Raw genomic sequence first — 20,996 nt, 5'->3', positions numbered from 1 at the left:
CCAATTCTGCGGATTACGTGTACGTGACAGAAGCATGGGGTGTGCTGCCGCGGTACCTGGTGATGATGAGCCTGTCGAGGTTGATGCGCTGCTGTTTGGAGATCCAGGCCGTGCGGTACAGCCGCTCCGCTGTCTTCAGCACGTCGGCGTTGAGCCGCTGGATCAGCTGCTTCTCCGAGGTCACGTACAGCCGCTCCTGCTTCAGGTGATGGGCCAGCGTGTGGATGTCCAGCTTCACCATGGTGGGTGGCGGGCAGGTGGCACAGCAGCCCTGGCACACAGCACGGAGAGGGTCAGAGCCAGCAGAGGGAGCAAGTCCTGCCAGCCCCAGTGGTGAGCAGGACTCCCAGCAGGCAGGGAACGCTGCCTTGCCCCTCTCAAATCCCCCACTCTGCCCTGAGTCACTCTCTCCTAGCATTTCCCAAGTGGCAGTTCTGTTGCTCCATCACACAGCAGGGATGCTGGCAGACAAGCAGATGGTATTTTCAGCTCACCCTGGTGAGCAGAAACAGGAGCACAGCCCTGCCACAGAGCCTGACCACACTCAGGTACATGAGGTGGGAACCTGACCTTTACCTGGGGACATGTGGCCCTTGCTACAGCTCAGGTGACACAAGTTCAGAGAGATGAAGACCAGCCCCCATTCCTACTCACTGTCTGGGGAACAGGCACTTATTCCATCCTAAAGCCCATACATATAACCCAGCACTCTCCAAGGATTTGGGTCTTGCAATCTCTGGCCTGTTACTTCTCTATGCACCGGAAGCACCAAGCTCCCAATGCTGCTCTTTTCTGCTAAAAAAAAAAACAAAACAATATTACTAGTTAAGAAAAAACCCACCAAACCACAAACTAAGGAATATCAATACCCAGATAAGGCAGTAGTTGGAAATAAGTCTGGAGACTTTGCTCAACAGTGAAATTAATTCAGAAAAAAATCTTCAAATATTTCAATTCAGAAGAATATTTCTTTGGGCCATGATCCAAAAATGCTGTTTTATAGATAGAAAAACTGAAACAACACAGGCTTTCATAGCACAACAGCTCCACAAATTACTGTTCTATATGAAGGTAATATCAGTTTTAACTTCACAACTATAAAACATCTCAGCAGAGTACTGCACCAGACAAGATACATTCCAGGAGCAAATCCATCTAAAAATTAAATTTTGCGAGGGAAAACCCCCATCAAGTGCATCATTAATAATGACAAAAAAAGTGGTACAATCATGCAGATCATGTAATTGATGTCTTCCCCATTAGAACTAACAGCCACACCAGCTAATTTTGGAAGGACAAGGGTTTGATGCAGATATGATCTATAACAGATCATAATATACCTGTCATGTGTATCAGTAATGGAGATGTCAGAGAGCTCTAGTGAGGAGCCCTTCAAAGCAATACTACAGTCAAAATAAAATCTTACTTCTCACAGCCTGCAGTGACACTGGACAAGCCTTGCTTCGCAAACTTATTTAGACCATGCTTGGGAAACTACAAATAATGTGCTAGAATACCACGTGCTGGCCCAGTGCTCTCCCCTGCTAGTGGTTGAAAGATCTGTGTTTCACTGTTCAGCAGGGCAGGAGGTGATCCTCACTGAATAATACAGATTAGCTCTCTAATTAGGCACAGGTTTCCCATTTGTTGGGTTTTTGCAGCCTGACAACCAGGTGCACTGACAACCATCACTACTCCTTGTGTAATTAAGTCCTTCCATCTACAGTTTTAACCTCACAACCAGAAGCCAGGCAGACACGAACAGAGAAGCTGTCACAATGCATTAAAAATTTGCAATTTTATTACACTTCATAATTTAACAGCCATTCCTAATAAACACAGAAAACTGGGTATAAAACTCTCAAAAAAACACCGAAACTCAAAAAGACCCCAAACCAAATTCAGCAACCGTAACCAGAGGCTGCAGCTGATGCATCCAAAAATGAGATTATGACAGAAACTTGAAGGATGTGCTAATTCAGATGTTTTTAACTAGGACAGTCTCAGAGAAATGATTACAAGAATAAACATCACTGCTACTGCCAAAGTTCTTTGTGAAACAAATAACAACTTCTTGCAACAAATTTATTTTTGGTCTCAGAATTTAAGAGCTTGCAAAAAAAACCCAGCAGTAAACTTACTATTGCCTGCAAACACAGTAGTAACCACTTTTTAGGCTGTGAGCTACTGCTATCAGCAAGGAAAAGGAAGTTGAATCCATAAAAACACGTACAAACAAGACCTACAAAGCTGCCTTCTGCCTTTCAGAACTTCCCACTGTAGGGCTATGCATTTTCCACTTTGAGGTGTCAACCCACAGTCTCCACTTTTCTGGACAGAAAGTCAGTCCAAGTGGATCTCCTGCTTCTAAGCAAGTTTGGGAAGGAAGAGAAGACCCACATGGAGTACCCCTATGAGCAGCCTGTTGCCTCTGCTACAGTCCTATGCCTTTGTTTAGCCAAATTGTAAAACAAGTGTCTATTTTTGTGTCACTGGTTATAAACCCATTTAAGAGCAGATTAAACAGCTCCTGAGGTGCTTCCTACACTTACAAGCAATTTCTCTCAGTTTTATTCAGGGTCTTTTTCTAGCTTTTTTGATTAGAGAAGATGTTTCCAGGAACAGGGATGGGCAAAGCTCCCTAAGAAGCCTCTGAAGAAGATGCTCTGCTCCTTCCTCCTCTGCCCATGGGTCAGAGTGAGCTCCAAAAGCCCCATCAGCAAAAGAGACAAAGGTGTCCTGGAAACAAGAGACTTTTTGTGGTAAGGTATGATCATCAAAACAGCAGTTACATTGCTGGTAACCTTTCCTGGAGCTATGGACAATGAAAAAAGAAGAAATATACAAAATCAATATACAAAGTTAATACTCAGGAAGCAAGCAAGAGTCCTGTTACACATGCATTAATCCACCTGTACAGCAAAAAGAGGTCAGACTCCTGCATTGTACCATTTGTGATGACACTTGAAAAAAACTGACAGCAGAAACCTCAGCCCTACTTGGAAAGTGAGGTGAACACCCAATAGAGGAACAACTCGGGCACCTCTTTGTGAAGAGCATCTCAGCCCTGCCACAGACACAGAAGCCCCTAGAAGCTGTTGCAAACTGCCATGCATTCTGACTTTTCCTTTTAAACTAATTGCCTCTCTGAACTCCAGGCCCAAAACAAGGCTCCAAAGAGCACCCTTAGCTGCATCTGTGCTGCTAAATATACTGGTCCTGTGACTACCTGATAACATACCATCAGTTGGCCACTACCCACGTGTGTGTCTTATCTGCCTCTGCTGCAGAGCACCAGAAATAACGAAAGTGAGAGGAGAATTGATTCAGAACTAAGCCACAGCAGGTTACTGTGTACCACTGCTTTGTCAAGAACTGTGAAAATCCACAGGATTTTCCTGTCAATCCACAGGAAGACAACTGCATGACAGCAGCTTTCACCCTATGTACAAGAACATGGGATCAGCAGCTTCCCCTGCTTGGTAACCTTCATAAAAGTCAAAGTGGCTTGACTGCAAGGACTGTTGCTGAGATCCAGCTTTGTGGAACACCTCATCACTGCCTTCTACCACTTTTTAAATTAATTATTCTGAAGCCACAAACATACAGCAAACAAGAGCACAAGTAACTCTGTCTTCACCTGAGATCTCTGGCAGACACCTGAGAACACCAGAGATGTAAAGCAGTTTAACACACAATGTACTTCAGCAAGGCTCAGTGAAGAAAACCCAAAAATCCCAGTTGGGCAAGGTGCACATTCCCTCTCTTCAGACACTGGTATTACCAACACAGCTTGTCCTGAAAGAAGAAACTATTGAACCACTAACACACCTACCTGACACACACTGCTCCTCCCCAAAACCTCTTCCCTTTACAACAGTACAAAGAGAAGCAGCTGCATCCTCTCACCAGGCTCCACAAGGTTCACTCCAGAGCATTTGGGCCAAAGCTTCAGCAGCACTTGGCCACAGCCAACATTTAGTGACACGCCACGGAACAGCTCTGGAGCAGAGCCTCTGCCGGGTCCTCATTTGCCAGATTACCTTATCAGCTGCTCATAAACAAAAAGGTGTCTGTAATTATCCAGCAACCTGGTTTATGACTACCACACACCACACCTGAAAGAGCAGATATCTGTACACAGCTTAAAAAGGAGTCACTTTAGGATATTTAGATATCTAACAGCCTGCTGTGGCTGAAGGAACGACAGATATTTAAGATTGTGCTATGTGCAGATTACTTTTCAATCCTGGAATTTCATGTTGATATGAAAACATTTCCATTCTGACAGTTACTTCAAGACTCCTCAGGAACCTACAAGTAACTGTGACACAGTAAGAGCAGCTTAGCACAACAACTCAAACATTTTCCCTTTGTGATGTTCCACATATCAACAGCAAAGACTGCATGACCTGACAGCATCCAAGGTGCCTTGCCCTGCTGGCAGCACACATTTGTTCAAAACCCAAGGCAGTCTAGCCTTTGATGAGCACAGGATCAACTGCTTTCTACTCTTAAAAGTCCTGGAAAACACAACATTGAAGAATCTCCAGGTGCTGAATTCCACCTTACAATGTTTGTGGGTTTGTCCTGTGACATGCAGGAATGAGCCACATCTCTGCTGAGTACTTCTGTGATTCAGTTGACAGAAAAGAGATTAAATAAAGTAGTAAATACTGCTGGAACACCAGATCCTTCTTCCTCCTCCCGTATTTCCTGTTCAGGGTTACTTGCTCCTCCTGAGCCTTGCTACACAAGGCTCGACTTCCAGAGCAAGTTTGGGCACATCTAACGTAGGCAGGGCAGGGCAAGGCAAAATCACTCCCTCCTGCTGAAAAATAACTCCAAAGTAAACCTGAATTCCAAGCTAATTCAGCCCTGATGAAGTACCTCTTTCCTCATTAGTATTTATAGGAGCATCTCACAAACTTTATTTCTTTAACTGCCTGTCTCCCACAGCTGAGCTAAAAGAGCCCTTTTATCAGTAGGATGGTTCACCATGACCTAGGACTCACTGCTGAAACCTCACGTTACAACACCCACCAGCTCAAACATGCATGCAACACACAAAATGCAGGTCCACTGTCTAACTGACATTAATAAGAAACTCATCCCTCACGCTTGTTTCTACCCAGAGGCTGCTCTCAGCTAGCCCTGGACACACTGTCCATCCATGTGCAAGGAGAACCTCACTTCTTGTGCCCCATCATCAGTAAAGCACAGCATCAGCTGGCTACTAAATTATCTATTATGGCAGTGCTACGTTGCATAAAAGCCACAAAAGCGCATAACCAGGTTAAAACTTATTCCAGTTGCTTGTGATGCTAGAAAGTGGAGCTCCCTTTAGGTGAGGGTCACACTAATAAACTTTTAGTCAGAACAAGTGCAGAACTTGAAGCCGCTCAAATTGACAAAACCAACCTGTTCCCAGCCTGTTCTGAGAGCAGCTCCCTTCCCATCCACCAGGAAAGGCAGCTGCTACTGAGGAGAATATATTCTCCATGATCTAACAAATGCCACATCAAAATCCGTGTGTTGAGCACCTTAAATATTTTGGAATCCTTCTTGGCTGCAGCAGTTGCAAATTACTTCCTGAAGCCACCGTCCTGCTGTTTTTACAGTGTTTCAGATTTCACATACTGCCAAGTGCCATTTCCCCTCCATCCTCTTCAAACTGCAGCTTCTACTTGTGAGTCAACTGCATCGTCCACCAAAATAGCACTTTACCTATCGCTAAGTGTAGTGTCACATGCTCACTCCAAGAGCTCCATCCCAACAGCTCTCAGGAGCGCGGTATCATGACTTTGCAAGAAAAAAAAAGCCTGATCCTGCCTGGATCGAGTTCTCCAGCTTTAGGGGTCCGTGAGTAACCGAAAAGGGAAGTCACCACTCTCGTCAAGTTTCCAGTTTTAAACCTGCACAGCACAAAAGCCACGAAGGAGACGCGGCAGCGAGCGGCTCTCGGAGCCGCGAGGGCCCCGCTGCCAAAGGCTCCAATTCTCCAAATGCCCCCGCAAAGGGACCGCCGGTCCCGGGGCCACCGGGCAGGCAGGGCCGGCCAGGAGGAGAAGGGCACAGACGAAGCCCCGAGGAAACCCCACCAACAACTTCTGCCGCCGCCCCCGCACCGCTCCCCCCGCCCCCCGGGCGCTCTATCGCGATAAACCCACCCGACATACCCTCCTCAGCTCCGTCTCTCCTCGGCTGCCCGCCTTCCCTTTCTCTTCCCTGCAAAAACCAAAGGGTTTGGTCAGGCCCCGGGCCTTCCTCCTCCTCCCACCGCTCCCTCCTCCTCCTCAGGGGGAGGAAGCCGAACGCTGTCGCGGGATACGAGCGTGTCCCTACCCGGCCAGCGCCCCGGCGGCTCCCGCTGCGGCCCGGGCGGGCGCGGCACTGCGCAGGCGGCGACGGCGCTCCTGGGACTTGTAGTCCCGGGGCCGACACCGGGAGCGGGGCCGGGGCGAGGCGGAGCGGGGCGAGGGCCGGGGACCGGGCGGAGCCGGGGCCGCTCTCAGAGCTTCGCTCCGCAGTCAGCCCCGGCTCCGCCCGGCCCCGGCTTGTGCGTGCGGGGCTTGGTGTCGCGACACGGCGGGGCCTGGCGACCTACTGGCACCGGCGGGACGGGCAGCGGCTGCCCGGGGACGGGGCCCGGTGTCGCCTCGGGGCGCTGGGCACACGCGTGTCACCTCACGCCCGACGGGGGTGGGACTGCTCTGCCCCGAGACCCCGCATGGCCTGTCCATGATACCGGCCCAGCTCCTGGTTAGCCGCCCCGCACTCCCTCCCAACAGTGTCCCGGTACTGCCCGTACCCCCGGGATCAGCGGCATCTCCCCCCCCCACCCCCACCGGCGGGTTATTCCCCCCGGGCCGGTAACCATGGAAACTTCCAGAAGTTCCCCCCCATCCGCACCCCGCGGCCGTGGTCCCGCCCAGCCAATGGGAACGCTCCGCTTGGCTCACGCTTCTCTGTGGCCGCGGCCGGCGGGTGGAACCAATGGGGCGGCGCGAGGGGGGTGCGCCGGGCACGGCGGAGCGGTCGCGCGGTGCTCGCCAATCGCGGGAGGCCAGCTTGGTAGCAGCCGGCCAATGGAGAGGCTCCAGCGAGGGCGCGGCAGCCAATGGAGAGACTCCACGAAGGGGTAACGGAAGGTATAAAAGGGCGGGCGGCGCGGCCTGGCGGCTCAGCGGCGATCGGGGCGCGGCGCTTCTGTTCGGTGAGAGCCGGGCGCGGTGAGGGCCGCGCGGGGATGGGCCGGTGAGGGTGGTGGGATGGCGGTTGAAGACACGGAAAGATGGGGTGGGGACGGAGAGCGATTCCGCACGGTGGGGGCTGGGCACGGTAAGGGTGGCTGCGGCGCGGGAAGGGGTGAGGGGGGGGGGGGGCCACGCACGTGGCGCCTCCGTTGTGTAACCGGCGGCCTCTCGGTAGGTGGGTGCAGGTGAGCGGTCGGTATGAGGCTTCTGCTGCTGACGCTGCTGGCGCTGGGCGCCGTCTGGGCCGACGATGAGGAGAAGAAGGAGGACGTGGGCACGGTGGTGGGCATCGACCTGGGCACCACCTACTCCTGGTGCGTGGGGACAGGGCACGGGGGGCCGGCCGGGCTGGCGGACAGTGCTTGGAGCCCTTCAGGGGAGGCAGGGCCTGTGGGCCCACGGGAGGTGCAGGGAAGTGGCTGCAGGCCCGGGAGGGCGCAGGGAGGAGCAAAAGGGGAGGTGGGGGGGAGGGGATGTGTGCAGGCCGCGGCCCCGCCTGACCGTTCTGCTCCCCCCCAACCCCAGCGTGGGCGTCTTCAAGAACGGGCGCGTGGAAATAATCGCCAATGACCAGGGGAACCGCATCACACCGTCCTATGTGGCCTTCACCCCCGAGGGGGAGCGCCTAATCGGGGATGCTGCCAAGAACCAGCTCACATCCAACCCGGAGAACACCGTGTTTGATGCCAAACGGCTCATTGGCCGTACCTGGAACGACCCCTCCGTGCAGCAGGACATCAAGTACCTGCCCTTCAAGGTGGGCCCCGAGTGCAGCAGTGGGGGGGCTGGAGGGGAGGACCTACAGTTCTGGCCAGAAGAGGCATCTGCTCACAGTGCCTCCCCAGGAGGACTGGTGTGTAAACAGCAGCTCCTGATGCTAGCAGCACTCAAGTTATGCCTGTCATAGAGGTTTTGCTTGATGTTCAGAAAGAACCACAGGAACAAGTTGGAATAGTTGAATGGAACAGCATCTATTGTTTTCCTCAGGTGGTTGAGAAGAAAGCCAAGCCCCATATTCAGGTTGATGTGGGAGGTGGACAGACAAAAACATTTGCTCCTGAAGAAATTTCTGCCATGGTCTTGACGAAGATGAAGGAAACAGCAGAGGCTTACTTGGGGAAGAAAGTAAGTGCATAGAAGACACTGGTAACAACTTGGATTAGCAGCTTTATGAAATGAGAGAAGGGTAGGCTGAGTCAGGGCTAACTTTGCCATCCCAAACCACAGTCAGTGCTGTAGGCCCTTTTAGCAGCCCTGTTCAATGGGCTGAGGTGGTGCTGGGCCTTTCATCTCTAAAGGTGGGCTGCTCGTTCCCAGCACTGCTCGAAGTGGCTGGTACTATGTACAGACAGCTTTTTCTGTAACAAAGCTGTCCCTCCCTCCCCACTCAGGTGACCCACGCTGTTGTCACGGTGCCAGCCTACTTCAACGATGCCCAGCGCCAGGCCACCAAGGACGCCGGGACCATTGCGGGGCTCAACGTGATGCGGATCATCAACGAGCCGTGAGTACCTCACCCTGTCCTGCCCCAGGGGAGCTGTGGGCTGGCACCCCCAGCTCTGACAGCCCATTTCCTGTACAGAACAGCTGCTGCCATTGCTTATGGACTGGACAAGAGAGAGGGAGAGAAGAACATCCTTGTATTCGACCTGGGTGGTGGGACTTTTGATGTGTCCCTCCTTACAATTGACAACGGAGTCTTTGAAGTTGTGGCTACTAATGGTGACACTCACCTGGGTGGAGAAGACTTTGACCAGCGTGTTATGGAGCACTTCATCAAGCTCTACAAGAAGAAAACTGGCAAAGATGTGAGGAAGGATAACAGAGCTGTGCAGAAGCTGAGGCGGGAGGTGGAGAAGGCCAAGCGAGCTTTGTCATCTCAACACCAGGCCAGGATTGAAATAGAGTCCTTCTTTGAAGGAGAAGATTTTTCAGAGACACTCACTCGAGCCAAGTTTGAGGAGCTGAACATGGTAAGTTCAGAAAGGTAAAGTTACACAGCCTTAGCTCTGGATTGGGTCTTGGGAATGTGCAGCATCTGATGCTGTGACATTGCACTTTGGAATATAAATAACTCTGTGTAAGCAGTCAGCTGTTGGCTACCAGGGAGCTGGGCCTTGCTGAGGCTGTGCCTCAGTTTGGCATCTCTGCTCCATAGTGGTTGTACTTTTTACCCCCGGGGCTGCACAATGGGGTGTGCTGGGAATACAGTCTCACAATCCTTGGGGTTTTGTCTTTGCAGGACCTGTTCCGTTCCACTATGAAGCCTGTTCAGAAAGTTCTAGAAGATTCTGACCTGAAGAAGTCTGATATTGATGAGATTGTCCTGGTTGGTGGATCAACTCGCATCCCCAAAATCCAGCAGCTCGTTAAAGAGTTCTTCAATGGGAAGGAGCCTTCTCGTGGCATTAATCCAGATGAGGCTGTGGCCTATGGGGCAGCTGTCCAGGCTGGGGTTCTCTCTGGGGACCAGGATACAGGTAATGACACCTTCACTGCCACCTAGAGAGCTGACTCCAACGGTGGATGGTTGGGCATTGACAAGCAAATGCAGACAAACTTGGGTCTTTTCCAGTCCTTGGAGTTCTGTGTCCCTGAGGGATCCTGTCTGCAGTGTTGTGCTTTGTGCTGAAGCTGTATCACAGTCTTGCCTTTGATCTGTTCAAGGTGACTTGGTGTTGCTCGATGTCTGTCCCCTGACTCTTGGCATTGAGACTGTTGGAGGTGTCATGACTAAGCTGATCCCAAGAAACACCGTTGTTCCCACAAAGAAGTCTCAGATCTTCTCTACAGCTTCTGACAACCAGCCAACTGTGACCATCAAGGTCTATGAAGGTGGGTGTCAGCTCTGGTGACCCATGCAACAACTGGAATTGGCTGTTGGATTTTCATTCATATTCCTGATTGTCATAAAGGCTGTAGGTACTTTGTTCATGGAACTGTGTCACTCAGAGTTTCACAAAGTGCAAGCCACAGCTGGGAAAGTAACCCTGTCTCATTGTTTCTTGCAGGTGAGCGTCCCCTCACCAAGGACAACCATCTCCTGGGCACCTTCGACCTCACAGGAATCCCTCCTGCCCCTCGTGGTGTCCCCCAGATCGAGGTCACCTTTGAAATAGATGTGAATGGGATCCTCCGTGTCACAGCCGAGGACAAGGGCACCGGCAACAAGAACAAGATCACCATCACAAACGATCAGAACCGGCTGACTCCAGAGGAAATCGAGAGGATGGTGAATGATGCCGAGAAGTTTGCTGAGGAAGACAAGAAGCTGAAGGAACGCATTGATGCCCGGAATGAGCTGGAAAGTTACGCCTATTCCCTGAAGAATCAGATTGGGGACAAGGAGAAGCTGGGTGGGAAGCTGTCCTCTGAGGACAAGGAAACAATAGAGAAAGCAGTGGAGGAAAAGATCGAGTGGCTGGAAAGCCATCAGGATGGGGACATAGAAGATTTCAAAGCACAGAAGAAGGAGCTGGAGGAGGTGGTTCAGCCCATTGTTAGCAAGCTGTACGGCAGCGCCGGCCCTCCGCCCGGCGAGGAGGAGGCAGCAGAGAAGGATGAGTTGTAGATACTGGCGTCTCTGAATGTGGTGTGTGTATATATTGGACTCAGGAACACTTGTTTAAAATATTGAACTCTTAATTTGGAATGTAACTTTGAATCTTCACTCGTGAGTGGAGCTGGAACCGCTAGCCCGACGTGGCTGTATCCTGCTTTTCGTTAGCAGTTGCTCGATGTCTGGGGAGGGGAGTGGGGTGGGGAGTGTAAATGTGGGTTTAGAAGTATTGGCAGTGAAACATTATTTAACAACTTGGTCATGTGAACTTGGCGTAGAGCTTTTCTACCTGGAGTGACCACAATAAATTTGTTATTTACACTGGACTCTGTTCTAGTTCTGTGATTTCCATTACCCAGCTCCAGCCAGGATCTGGAGGAACCCTAAAGAAGGATGGAGTGCAGCTCCCCCCCTCAAGGTCACCTTTCATGAGCTCATGGAAAGTAGGAAGTTTGAAAGCAGGAGTTGGGCCTCAGTTGCCTTGGGATGAGCTGGAACTCAACTTCTGAAGGGAGCAGGTGGACTTGGACCTCACTGTACTTCTACAGCAGATCCTGATAAGGAAGGGGGGGGATCAAGCCTGAGTAACTGCTGAAGGGACAGCTTTTATTGAGCTAGGAGAGGAGGGAGGTTTATCCATTGGAACCCCTTGCCTGCAGTAGTGGTGGTGCCCAGCAGGGAGAGAGGAGCTTGGCTTAATTGTTTTCCTGCAGTATTAAAACTTTGGAGCTTTAATAAAGTCTCATTTGAAAGAGACCAGTTTTCTGAAGACTGAAAAGTAGTTTACACCTAATAAAGGTTCTTACAAAAAAAGAAGCCTAATTGAAATTTGGTCTCTTTATTTAACTGATCCTTATCCACTCCATGGGATTAGTTAAGTCCAGAATGACCTTGTCTGGGTGCCAGCTCCAGCAGTGCCTTCAAACACCTTGGCTCTTGCCATGTTCCCTGGGCTGGGGCTGCAGCAGGACCATGTTCAGACAGAGCCCCTGTCCCTCTGGGCTGTGAGCACCATACCAGCTGCCCAAGGCTAAGAATGTGTTTAAGGGACAGAACTAACGGCATGGGAGGAGGCTGGTGCTGTGGGGGACACTACTGGATGAGGGTGACCAGGCAGTCCCTGTGTATCTGCCCCTGTGTGTCCATCCCCCCAAACACAAACAACAGATGAACAGAGGTATCTTCAGCATAGCCTGCACCCTGCTGGAGGGGCTCAGCTCTGTCACTGGCTGCCAGAGGTGGCTCTGTCTCAGCTGGGCTGTCTCCCGTGTCCCCGTGTGCCCCAGCCTGCCAAGGAATGACACACATGGTGTGGTCCAGCCTCCCACTGGGCAGGGGAGATTCAAACTGCAGGAGTGTCCACTGCTGCCTTCCTGTAGTGCAAAGATAGAGTCACAGCTTTAAACATCACACACCAGACACTGACACCATTAATTAAAACAGTTTTGACTACTCAGTCCTGCAGTGGTGTAACTCTAGGGGGAAGCCCAGCAGGTAATGCGTTCCCCAGCTGCCTGGCACCCACCCTGGCATCCCTGAGAGCAGCCACCCTACCTGTGTGATACTTGTATGTAGTATCCAGTGTCCCATCTGGACCTATGCCACCAAAAATGTACAAGTGGTCCTGGAACACTGCTGAGGAATGGGATGCCCGTCCTCCAGGGATATCCCCAGTGGCAGGGATCTTCACCCATCTCATGTCATCTAGTGCAAGGAAACAACACATCCACGGTTATGCGTTATACAAAACCCACATGTTTTGCTGATTTAAACAAAAGTGGTAATACTTTAAGCACTTAAGAACTAGTATTTCAGAAAAAACATCCCCCCAAATCAAAGCACACGGCACACAAGTACTGCCCTGCAGTACCTCCACCCACACTTACTTGTATCGATGCAGAACAAGTCATTGTAAAAAACATCTCCAGCTAAACCTCCATGGATGAAAAGCTTGGTCCCAACTGCAACCACAGCATGTCCGTGCCGAGGAGAAGGGGGATCACCTTGAGTCTCTGGCTGGGACCAGGTCAGAGTGACTAAAAATGGGAGTACGTGTGCATTAGAAAGAAAATTCTGGAAATTCTACAGACCAGCAACCCCAGAGCCCTGCCAAGGCTTCCCACCCAAGCCACTGGGTCTGAATTCCCAGTGACCACATGAACATAAGGGCCTGTCAAGGGAACAACAGCCACCCATCCTGTGGGACTCATGTCCAAACAGCTCAACACTTCCAGCCCTCTTGACTAAACCTCAAGGGCAAAGCTGCCATCCCGAGGGACGAATGGCCCGCGCAGGTGCTGAGGTACCTGTGTCGAACACGTGAAGCCGCTGGTCTTTAACCGGCTCTGCTCCCTTGTCTCCACCCCCGAACACGAACAGACGGGCCCCGATGGCCGCCGAGGACGTGTGGAATGTCCGAGGCTGTGGCTGCACGCCCCGCACTGCAGGGCTCTCCCACGTTCCTATTTCTAGTTAAGACATTTGATTAACCGAACAACCAACGCGGGAAGAGAAGTCACGCCGTCCTGCAGCCCCGAAGCCCAGCCCCGCTGCGGACACGGATGCGGGGCACTCACCGGGGTCCAGCACCTGAACGCAGCCGCGGTTCCCCGCGGGGTGGGCCCCGCCGAACACCCAGAGGCGCGGGGGGCCGGTGGCGGGCAGGAACGTGGCGTGCTCGTAGCGCGGCCTCAGTCCGCGCCAGCCGGCGGAGACCCAGCGGAGCGGGGCTGCGGACGGGGACAGGCGATCGGACCCGGTCCCGGTCGCGGTCCCGGTTCCAGCCCCGCCCCGGCCAGACCCTCACCCAGCTCCACGAAATGCGCGTCCGCGAAGGCCCCGGCGGGGTCAGCACCGCCCAGCAGCAGGACGCGGCCGGGCAGGAGGAGGCAGCCGAGTCCCACGCGGCCGCGGGGCCGCTCCCCGCGCGGGCTCAGCCGGTACCTGCGGGGCGAGGGCGGCACTCAGCGGGGCTGGGCCGCGCCTGGGGTCCCGCTGGTCCCCCCGCCCCGCTCATCGCCATCCACCCATCACACCCGCCCCGCTCGCCGTTGTGCCCGCCGGTGCCCCCGCCCCGCTCACCACTGTCCCGGGCGCGGCCGCCGCCCCGGCTGCAGCAGCGGCAGCGCCCGCGGGGCCATGGCGGCGGGGCCGCTGCCCGGGCCGGCCGGCCGGAAGTGCCGCTGGAAGTGCCCCGCGCTTCCGCCCGCGCCGGCGGCGCGCTCCGCCGCCCGGAAGTGGCGGGGGGCCCGCCTCTGCCCGAGCCAAGATGGCGCCGCTGGACCTGGACAAGTACGTGGAGATCGCGCGGCTCTGCAAGTACCTGCCCGAGAACGACCTCAAGGTGCGGCCGCGGCGGCGGGGCCGGGACCGGGCTGGGCGGGCTAGGGCGGGTCGGGCGCTGCCGGGCGGGCCGGAGCGGGCGGTGCCGGTGGTCCCTGCGCTGACCCCGAACCCGCCCCGAACCCTCCCGCAGCGCCTCTGTGATTATGTCTGTGACCTGCTGCTGGAGGAATCCAACGTCCAGCCCGTCTCTACGCCCGTCACCGTCTGCGGGGACATCCACGGGCAGGTAAGGTCGGGCCGGGCCACTCCCGGTGCAGCCCCGGGCCGGAGCCGGTGCCGATTCCCGGTGCTCCCTCACGCCTCTCTCCCCCCGTAGTTCTATGATCTGTGCGAGCTGTTCCGGACCGGCGGGCAGGTCCCCGACACCAACTACATCTTCATGGTACGTGCGCCGGGCGCGGCCCGGCCCCGCTGGGTTTGACAGGGCTCCGAGGTGAAATCCCGAGGGGCTCCCGAGTCCCCGGGCTGGGGCCGCTGTTGGCTCCTGCCCGCCGGTTGTGTTGCCGGGAGCCCCGCGGGGTGAGGCAGAGCCCACTGCCCGGGGGTCCGGGGGCCCGGGGTCATGTCAGGGCGGCGGTGAGCGAGTGCCCAGCCCACACCTGATAGTGCCCGGAGCTCCCGAGGGCCCGAGCAGATCCCGGCTGCCCTCCAGCGCTGGGTTTCTTTGTGTCAGTGAGGAGCTGAGAGCGGATGTGTCACTGTGCACTTTCTCGTGTGACTCTTGCTCCATGTACGGCTGTCTCTGCCTTCAGGGGGACTTTGTAGACCGAGGGTATTACAGCCTCGAGACGTTCACGTACCTCCTTGCACTAAAAGCCAAGTGGCCTGACCGTATCACGCTGCTGCGAGGCAACCACGAGAGCAGGCAGATCACCCAGGTGTACGGGTTCTACGGTGAGTCCTGCCCCGTGGCACACGTGTGCAGCACCTCTGCCGTGGCAAAGCTGCTGGCAAGGCCACAGCACGTGGGGCTCTCCATGGGCTGGGTGGGACATGGGCTCCAGCACTGAGATTTGTTAACACCGTCATTGTGTTTCTGAAATGGAATGTGTTTAAGGCGGAACTTGCTGCTCTTTTCCTTTGGCACATAGGGTTTCTGCTTGCCTTATGGTGCCACATTCAGTTACACAGGCAGAAGCAGAGCATGAGGTGCTGGGTTCCTCCTGCTGCTGGTGCTGGTCCTAGCCAGCAGCAGGGCCCAGCACAGGGCTTGTGTGACACACCTGAGTGTGCAGGTTCTCCTGTCAGTGTTTGCTCTGCCTGTATTGCCTGTTTTCCCATGATCCATGACAAATAAAGCCATTCTCTCCAACAGACGAGTGCCAAACCAAATACGGGAATGCGAACGCCTGGAGATACTGCACCAAAGTCTTCGACATGCTCACAATAGCAGCTGTAAGTGCAAACACCACGTTAATGGCAGCAGATTGTCTAAAGGGAGCTCCAGAGGTGGTGAGCTGTGCAGGCTCCCCTGGAGCATCTGGGCCGGGTGAATGCTGAGTGTTCTGTTCACGTGTTGTTTCCCTGCAGTTAATAGACGAACAGATTCTGTGTGTGCACGGAGGCCTCTCCCCAGACATCAAGACTCTCGACCAGATCCGGACCATTGAACGTAACCAGGAAATCCCTCACAAAGGCGCCTTCTGCGACCTGGTGTGGTCGGACCCGGAGGACGTGGACACGTGGGCCATAAGCCCACGTGGGGCGGGCTGGCTCTTTGGGGCCAAGGTCACCAACGAGGTAACGCTGCTGCTCAGGGCCACACAACCCAAGTGTGGGGATGGGGGAACTAAGGGGCTCAGCTCCGTGGGGTTTTTGAGTGGACTCTGCAAGACAGTGAACTCCCCTGTCATGCCTCTGCCAGTAACTCCTGGTGATGGGGAAGCTTTGCTTGTGCCAGCTGTAATAAATGAGGCACTTGAACCTAAAAGAACAAATATAATGCCAGATGCACTAATAGCCGTCTTGCTTTTGGAAAGAGTGATGTGATGAAACTCACTAGTGTCCCTGGGCTCTGTGTGGAATGCTTTCCTAAGGACCTAGGAGAAAAATACCATTTTTTAAGCAATTCTTGAGTTAATTTTGTTGTGTCAGCACTGAGCAGACTCCTCAAGGCTCCACACACTGGCCTTGCCAGGCTCTGACCTGGTCACATCACAACAGCTGCGCTTGCCCTGCGTTGTGGCGCTTGCACAGCATGTTCAGGAAGGGCTGAGCCTGGGGACAGCCCTGCTGCCTGGATTTCATGCTGTTCCTCAGTGCTCGGTGTTGGCAGTGTATTTCACAGGGGTTTCTCACTGCTCAGGTCTCCAAAGCCCCTGTTCTCCCTCCGGCTGCGCAGGGTGTTGTGTGGGCAGCGGCCGCTCGGGGCACACTGACCTTCCCCCTTCCCTTGCAGTTTGTTCACATCAACAACCTGAAGCTGATCTGCAGAGCACACCAGCTCGTCCACGAAGGATACAAATTCATGTTTGATGAGAAGTTGGTAACAGTATGGTCAGCTCCCAACTACTGCTACCGCTGCGGAAACATCGCGTCCATCATGGTCTTTAAAGATGTAAATACTAGAGAACCAAAGTTATTCCGTGCAGTTCCAGACTCAGAGCGTGTCATTCCTCCCAGGACAACCACGCCGTACTTCCTCTGAGCCCTTGCCTGCCTGCTGTCACCTCTCCTTGTCCTGCCCCTCTACAATATACTTTTTATTGAGCACTTTGCTGCTGAAATGCTGCCTCTTGCCTTTTTTATTTTTAAATTATCTAAATTTATTGTGTATTATGGTGTCTGTAGCAAGTTTTTTTTTTTTCCCCCTCCCCTAGATTAATTTCAGAGTATTTGTAATATGTCCTTGAGATTTGTACTACTGCATGTAGTTCTCGCTTAGTCCTGGGTTAGATGAACCGATTCCTTTAACCACCACGCTCCGGGAGCCGCTCGGGCCCGTCTCTTGTTCAGCTTTTTGTTTTTGGTAAGTTTTAAGAAATTTCAGCAGCAAAGTCAGTGCCCGGCGTGCGGCGGGGCCGGGGCTGCCCGTGCTGCGGTCACGGCGCAGGACCGAGCCAGCCTTTTCCGAGTGTTACGTGGATCCCAATAAAGCGGTCCAAGGGCTCTTCCCCGTTCCCCGTTTGTTCCGTTTTCCTCGGGATCCCGATTAAACCCGCGAACCTGCTGCAGCGACGGGATTTGTACATTAAAGTCATTGTTCGGATTTTTTCCAGGCTCCGTTGTGTTTTTACTGAGCCCGAGTGCGCGTGACCCCGCGCGGGGCGGGCCGGGCCGGGCCGGGCCGGGGCGGGGCGCGCGGCCGCGCTGGTTCCGGTTCCGGTTCCGCCGGGGCCGGCGGCGGGCGCTGCTGGCGGCGGGGATGGCGCGGAGCACGCTCTCGTCCCGCTTCCGCCGCCTCGACATCGACCAGTACGACGAGAACCGCTTCGTGGAGGAGCCCGAGGAGGCCGCGGCGGCCGAGCCCGATGCGAGCCCCGAGGTGGAAGCGCTGCTCAGGCAATATCCTTTGGGCCGGGGGGGCCGGGGGAGTCCCGGGGAGCGGGCTCGGGGCCCGTGAGGCGCGGTGCGCTTCCCCCGCGGGGCCCCGCGCAGCCCAGGCCGCGGTTTGAGTCCTTGACCCGCCGCCGCACAGGCGAGGCGCTCCGGGCCTTCCACACCGCCATCCGCAGCTCCCCGGGCAACAGCAGGAACCAGGCCATGAAGGTAACGGGGGCGGGCAGGGCCCTGCTGGGCTGGGAAGTGACAGCGGCACCCCGCAGATTGGAGCAGCACGGCTGCGGTTAATGAGCTTCTGCTTCCCCCTGTGCTTACCCTTTCCTCCTTGAACCCCAGAACTGCTCACCTCGCTTACAGAAATAACCCAGCCTGGAGCGTGGCCATCCTGTGCCAAACACGAGCCTTGGGATCGTTCCTAGCTGTTCTCGTTCTCACATTTCTCTCTTTGCTTTATCTTCCCAGGAACAGGCCCAGGGAACAATGCTTAAAGTCCTCACCTCTTTTAAAAGCAGTGAAATAGAACAAGCGGTGAATTCCTTAGACAGAAATGGTGTTGATTTGTTAATGAAGTACATTTATAAAGGATTTGAAAAGCCGACAGAAAACAGCAGTGCAATATTACTTCAGTGGCATGAAAAGGTACGTGTTGGGGGCACTCTTGGCTCAGCCACACTCACAGGGTCCTGGTCAGTGGCTTCAGGAGACCCCCTGAAGAGAAGCAAGTGATGGCAGGGCCTCATCCCTGAGGAGCTCGGTGTTTCCTTTTATCTTTGGTCTCTCTGAGCCTGCATTCACAAAGCCTTTGCCTGTATTTCAGACCTTACCCTTTGCCATGTGGAGAGGAAACTTAAGGCAGGGAGTTCTCCCTGCCTGTGGCACCCAATGTGTGCAGGGGCTCCAGCGGGGTAAGGGGCAATGGAAATGGGACTGGAGGGATGGGGCAGCTGCAGCTTCCTCTGTGGCCAAGCTGAGGGGGCTCAGGCTGGCTCAGGTCTGGCAGTTTTCATCAGCTGAGTCACAGGGTTTAGCAAACCTGTTTGGTTTGCCCAGGAGAGGATTTTGAGGTCTCCAAAGATTCCATTGGGGACCAGCAGGGGCCTCTTGTGCTTCTATGGAATGTCAGTTGTGAAACAGGGAATGTGGGATGTGTCCAGCAGCTGACTGTGGAACCTTCTTCTCTCTCTGGGATGTGTTGAGGCACATCCCTGAAGCAGCTGCTGGGTGCCACTGTCCCCAGGCAGGAATCCAAGTGAAATCTTCCCCCACTGCAAGGGTTTCAGCTGAAGCCCTGGCTGTCAATGCTCCCAGGAAAACTGATCCCTGGGAATGCTGCAGCTCCCTGTGCAGGGCAGCTGCTGCGAATGCTGGTGTCATTTTTCCCAAGGTGCAAAACTTTTCCTGTGGTACATAAAGCTGATGTAGCATGGCTCCAGCTATTGGCTGCTGTCACCAGCTTTGCCAAGCCTTGACAAGGGAGGAGAGAATTTCTCAGGACAGCAAAGAACACGTTTCTGCTCATTTTTCCTTTTTTTCCTGTTGTTTCCACTGAGGTGATTTCAGGTAAGTGTGGGAGGTGACACACCACCACCCTGACTGGTACTCAGAGCATGTAGGGACATGAAAGGCATCTCGTCCTCTGTGCTGTGAAAGGAGAAAGGCAGGACTGAGTAGGCTGGGCAGGGTTTAAAGCCTGGTGTTCTGCTTTGTGGCAGTACTGGTATTATGTGTGGCTTGCTCAGAGCAGAGTCATCTCAGTGGTAGTACCAGTCTGTTCTCTGCAAAAGGCAGGTCTGGTAGCTCAGGAACATTTACCTGTCTAAAGCACCTGCAAGTCCTGCTCCAGGTGGGTGCTTTGCATTGTCATGTTCCCCAGCACCGTGTCTCACACTGCTCTGATACCCCTGTGCTCTATTGGATTGTGGCTGCAAAGTAAATGCCCCATTTTCAGCAGTCAGCTTAAATACTTATTTTTTCATAATCACCTCCACCTTCTAGACTTCAGAAGTCTAGAAACACTGTTCACATTGAGGGACACAAATGAAACTGAAGTGAGCACTTCCTCCTCCTCAGGGATATGGGAGGTGAGACATTCTGCTGTCAGTGATGTGCAACACTGAAGCCCTCGAGATCCAAAAGATGGTTAGATTGTGGAGAATGACAGTTCCTAGTTTTGGAGAAGAGCCATAGTCCCTTATGTGGCTAAATTCTTCAGTGTTTGTTCCGTGTGAGACGTGGTGACTCTGTAACCTCTCTCCTTTCCCACAGGCACTGGCAGTAGGAGGCCTGGGCTCCATAGTAAGAGTTCTCACAGCAAGAAAGACTGTGTAAAGACTGTTAACTTGGACAGAGGTGGCGGTCAGGTTTGGACTCAGAAGAAGGAGTGAGCTGAAATTACACTGGTCCATCTTTTTTAGAGATTGCAATCTACTGAAATCCTACAGTAACCTCCTCTGGGAATGCTTTTAACCTTAAAGGTGGGGGAAGAGTAAAGGTATTCCTGCATATTCCGACTATCACCTATAGGAGCCAAGGCATTATCCTGCTCCCTTAACAGGCAGAGAGAAGGCACACTGCTGCCTGCTATTACTGTAAGTGAACAGGTATTTCAGATGCTGCTTTAGCCAGGTGTGGTGAAAGAAGCTCCCGTGTGTCCTGCTTAGTCCCGAGGTAGCTGTGTCCGGGCTGAGATCCTGCAGCTGAGGGTGGGAGAAGGGCTGTTAGAATGGTGGCTTTGAACATTTGAGCGAAGGACTGTTGGACTCTGGGGTTGGGTTAATGTAAAGTGAAGTGCCTGCTGCATCAATAAAGTTCTTGGATCACGTGAGTTAAATTTATTTTCACCTAAATTTTAAGTCTGGCACTTACTTCAAAGCAGGCCTGCAATAACCCAGTCCCAACCCAGTGTCCACCTTTGTAGGATTGCTCCTAACTTCTACTTAGAGAATTTGTCCTCAAATCCAGCTGTCCTGGATGTAGGGAGTGAGACCAAGCTCAGCTGTTCCAATCAAGACTTCTGAGATGCATTTAATAGAACACATAATCACCCCAGGTTTGATTTTTATATTCTTGTTCATGCTAGGAAGTCAAGAAGATATTTCAGAACTTGTGATTTGTGTATTAGTGTGTCCTCTGCGCCAGACGTGTTGCCCGTGCTTTGCCCAGGCAGGACACAACTCCTGGCTCCATGGCTGGCCCCACATCCCTCTGGCTGGGGCAGGGCTCCTTGCCCTTTGGCACCAAGGAGCAGCTGCTCAGGGAGCCCCAGCTCCACCCAGTCCTTGCTTCCATCAGCTGCTCAAAGTGCAGCAGCAGCTGCTTCTGGTGGGAGGTGATTT

The 20,996-nt window shown here is 53.6% G+C and overlaps 5 protein-coding genes across 55 annotated transcripts in view; 3 read left to right on the top strand and 2 right to left on the bottom strand.

Moving 5' to 3' along the window:
- Positions 1–7,404, bottom strand: part of GAPVD1 (GTPase activating protein and VPS9 domains 1) — a 29,597-nt gene extending 22,193 nt beyond the window's left edge. For 5 of the 50 annotated variants that reach the window (XR_015278247.1, XR_015278248.1, XR_015278257.1 and 2 more), the window contains exons 1-4: positions 6,913–7,068; positions 6,180–6,228; positions 655–795; positions 57–271 (exon numbers count right to left, since the gene is read on the bottom strand). Coding sequence is in view for 37 of the 50 variants with exons in the window: in XM_086858465.1 (XP_086714591.1) it covers positions 57–241 (185 nt within the window). In the remaining 13 variants the exon portion in view is untranslated. The other 45 variants (XR_015278258.1, XM_086858475.1, XM_086858493.1 and 42 more) reach the window with 39 other exon arrangements.
- HSPA5 (heat shock protein family A (Hsp70) member 5) lies at positions 7,177–11,141 on the top strand. Its single transcript, XM_086858508.1, has 9 exons — positions 7,177–7,216; positions 7,432–7,570; positions 7,782–8,013; positions 8,244–8,381; positions 8,648–8,760; positions 8,839–9,229; positions 9,499–9,736; positions 9,924–10,091; positions 10,268–11,141. Exons 2-9 carry the CDS (start codon positions 7,455–7,457, stop codon positions 10,825–10,827), a joined length of 1,956 nt encoding a protein of 651 aa, XP_086714634.1. The 5' UTR covers positions 7,177–7,216; positions 7,432–7,454; the 3' UTR covers positions 10,828–11,141.
- A 496-nt stretch (positions 11,142–11,637) lies between these two features.
- Positions 11,638–13,986, bottom strand: RABEPK (Rab9 effector protein with kelch motifs). Its single transcript, XM_086858509.1, has 7 exons — positions 13,897–13,986; positions 13,622–13,758; positions 13,392–13,544; positions 13,122–13,283; positions 12,702–12,851; positions 12,370–12,519; positions 11,638–12,188 (listed from the first exon to the last, which is right to left on the bottom strand). The coding sequence occupies exons 1-7, from the start codon at positions 13,953–13,955 to the stop codon at positions 11,908–11,910; spliced, it is 1,092 nt and encodes a 363-aa protein (XP_086714635.1). The 5' UTR covers positions 13,956–13,986; the 3' UTR covers positions 11,638–11,907.
- A 30-nt stretch (positions 13,987–14,016) lies between these two features.
- On the top strand, positions 14,017–17,373 carry PPP6C (protein phosphatase 6 catalytic subunit). Of its 2 annotated transcripts, XM_086858511.1 has the most exons (7): positions 14,017–14,158; positions 14,291–14,386; positions 14,477–14,542; positions 14,913–15,054; positions 15,476–15,555; positions 15,691–15,900; positions 16,559–17,373. In XM_086858511.1, the coding sequence occupies exons 1-7, from the start codon at positions 14,084–14,086 to the stop codon at positions 16,805–16,807; spliced, it is 918 nt and encodes a 305-aa protein (XP_086714637.1). In that variant the 5' UTR covers positions 14,017–14,083; the 3' UTR covers positions 16,808–17,373. The 2 variants fall into 2 exon arrangements, with proteins under 2 accessions (XP_086714637.1, XP_086714636.1); XM_086858510.1 differs by having other exon boundaries at positions 14,036–14,386.
- A 104-nt stretch (positions 17,374–17,477) lies between these two features.
- ARPC5L (actin related protein 2/3 complex subunit 5 like) lies at positions 17,478–20,491 on the top strand. Its single transcript, XM_086858512.1, has 4 exons — positions 17,478–17,665; positions 17,797–17,868; positions 18,124–18,300; positions 19,927–20,491. Exons 1-4 carry the CDS (start codon positions 17,525–17,527, stop codon positions 19,987–19,989), a joined length of 453 nt encoding a protein of 150 aa, XP_086714638.1. The 5' UTR covers positions 17,478–17,524; the 3' UTR covers positions 19,990–20,491.
- The last annotated feature ends 505 nt before the right edge of the window (positions 20,492–20,996 follow it).

Source organism: Cyanistes caeruleus, chromosome 20, assembly GCF_971803275.1.
Source record: "Cyanistes caeruleus chromosome 20, bCyaCae1.hap1.1, whole genome shotgun sequence".
Classification (NCBI taxonomy): Eukaryota; Metazoa; Chordata; class Aves; order Passeriformes; family Paridae; genus Cyanistes; species Cyanistes caeruleus.
The sequence above is the reverse complement of the archived record's forward strand: the minus strand, read 5'-3'. Positions and strand labels throughout refer to the sequence as shown.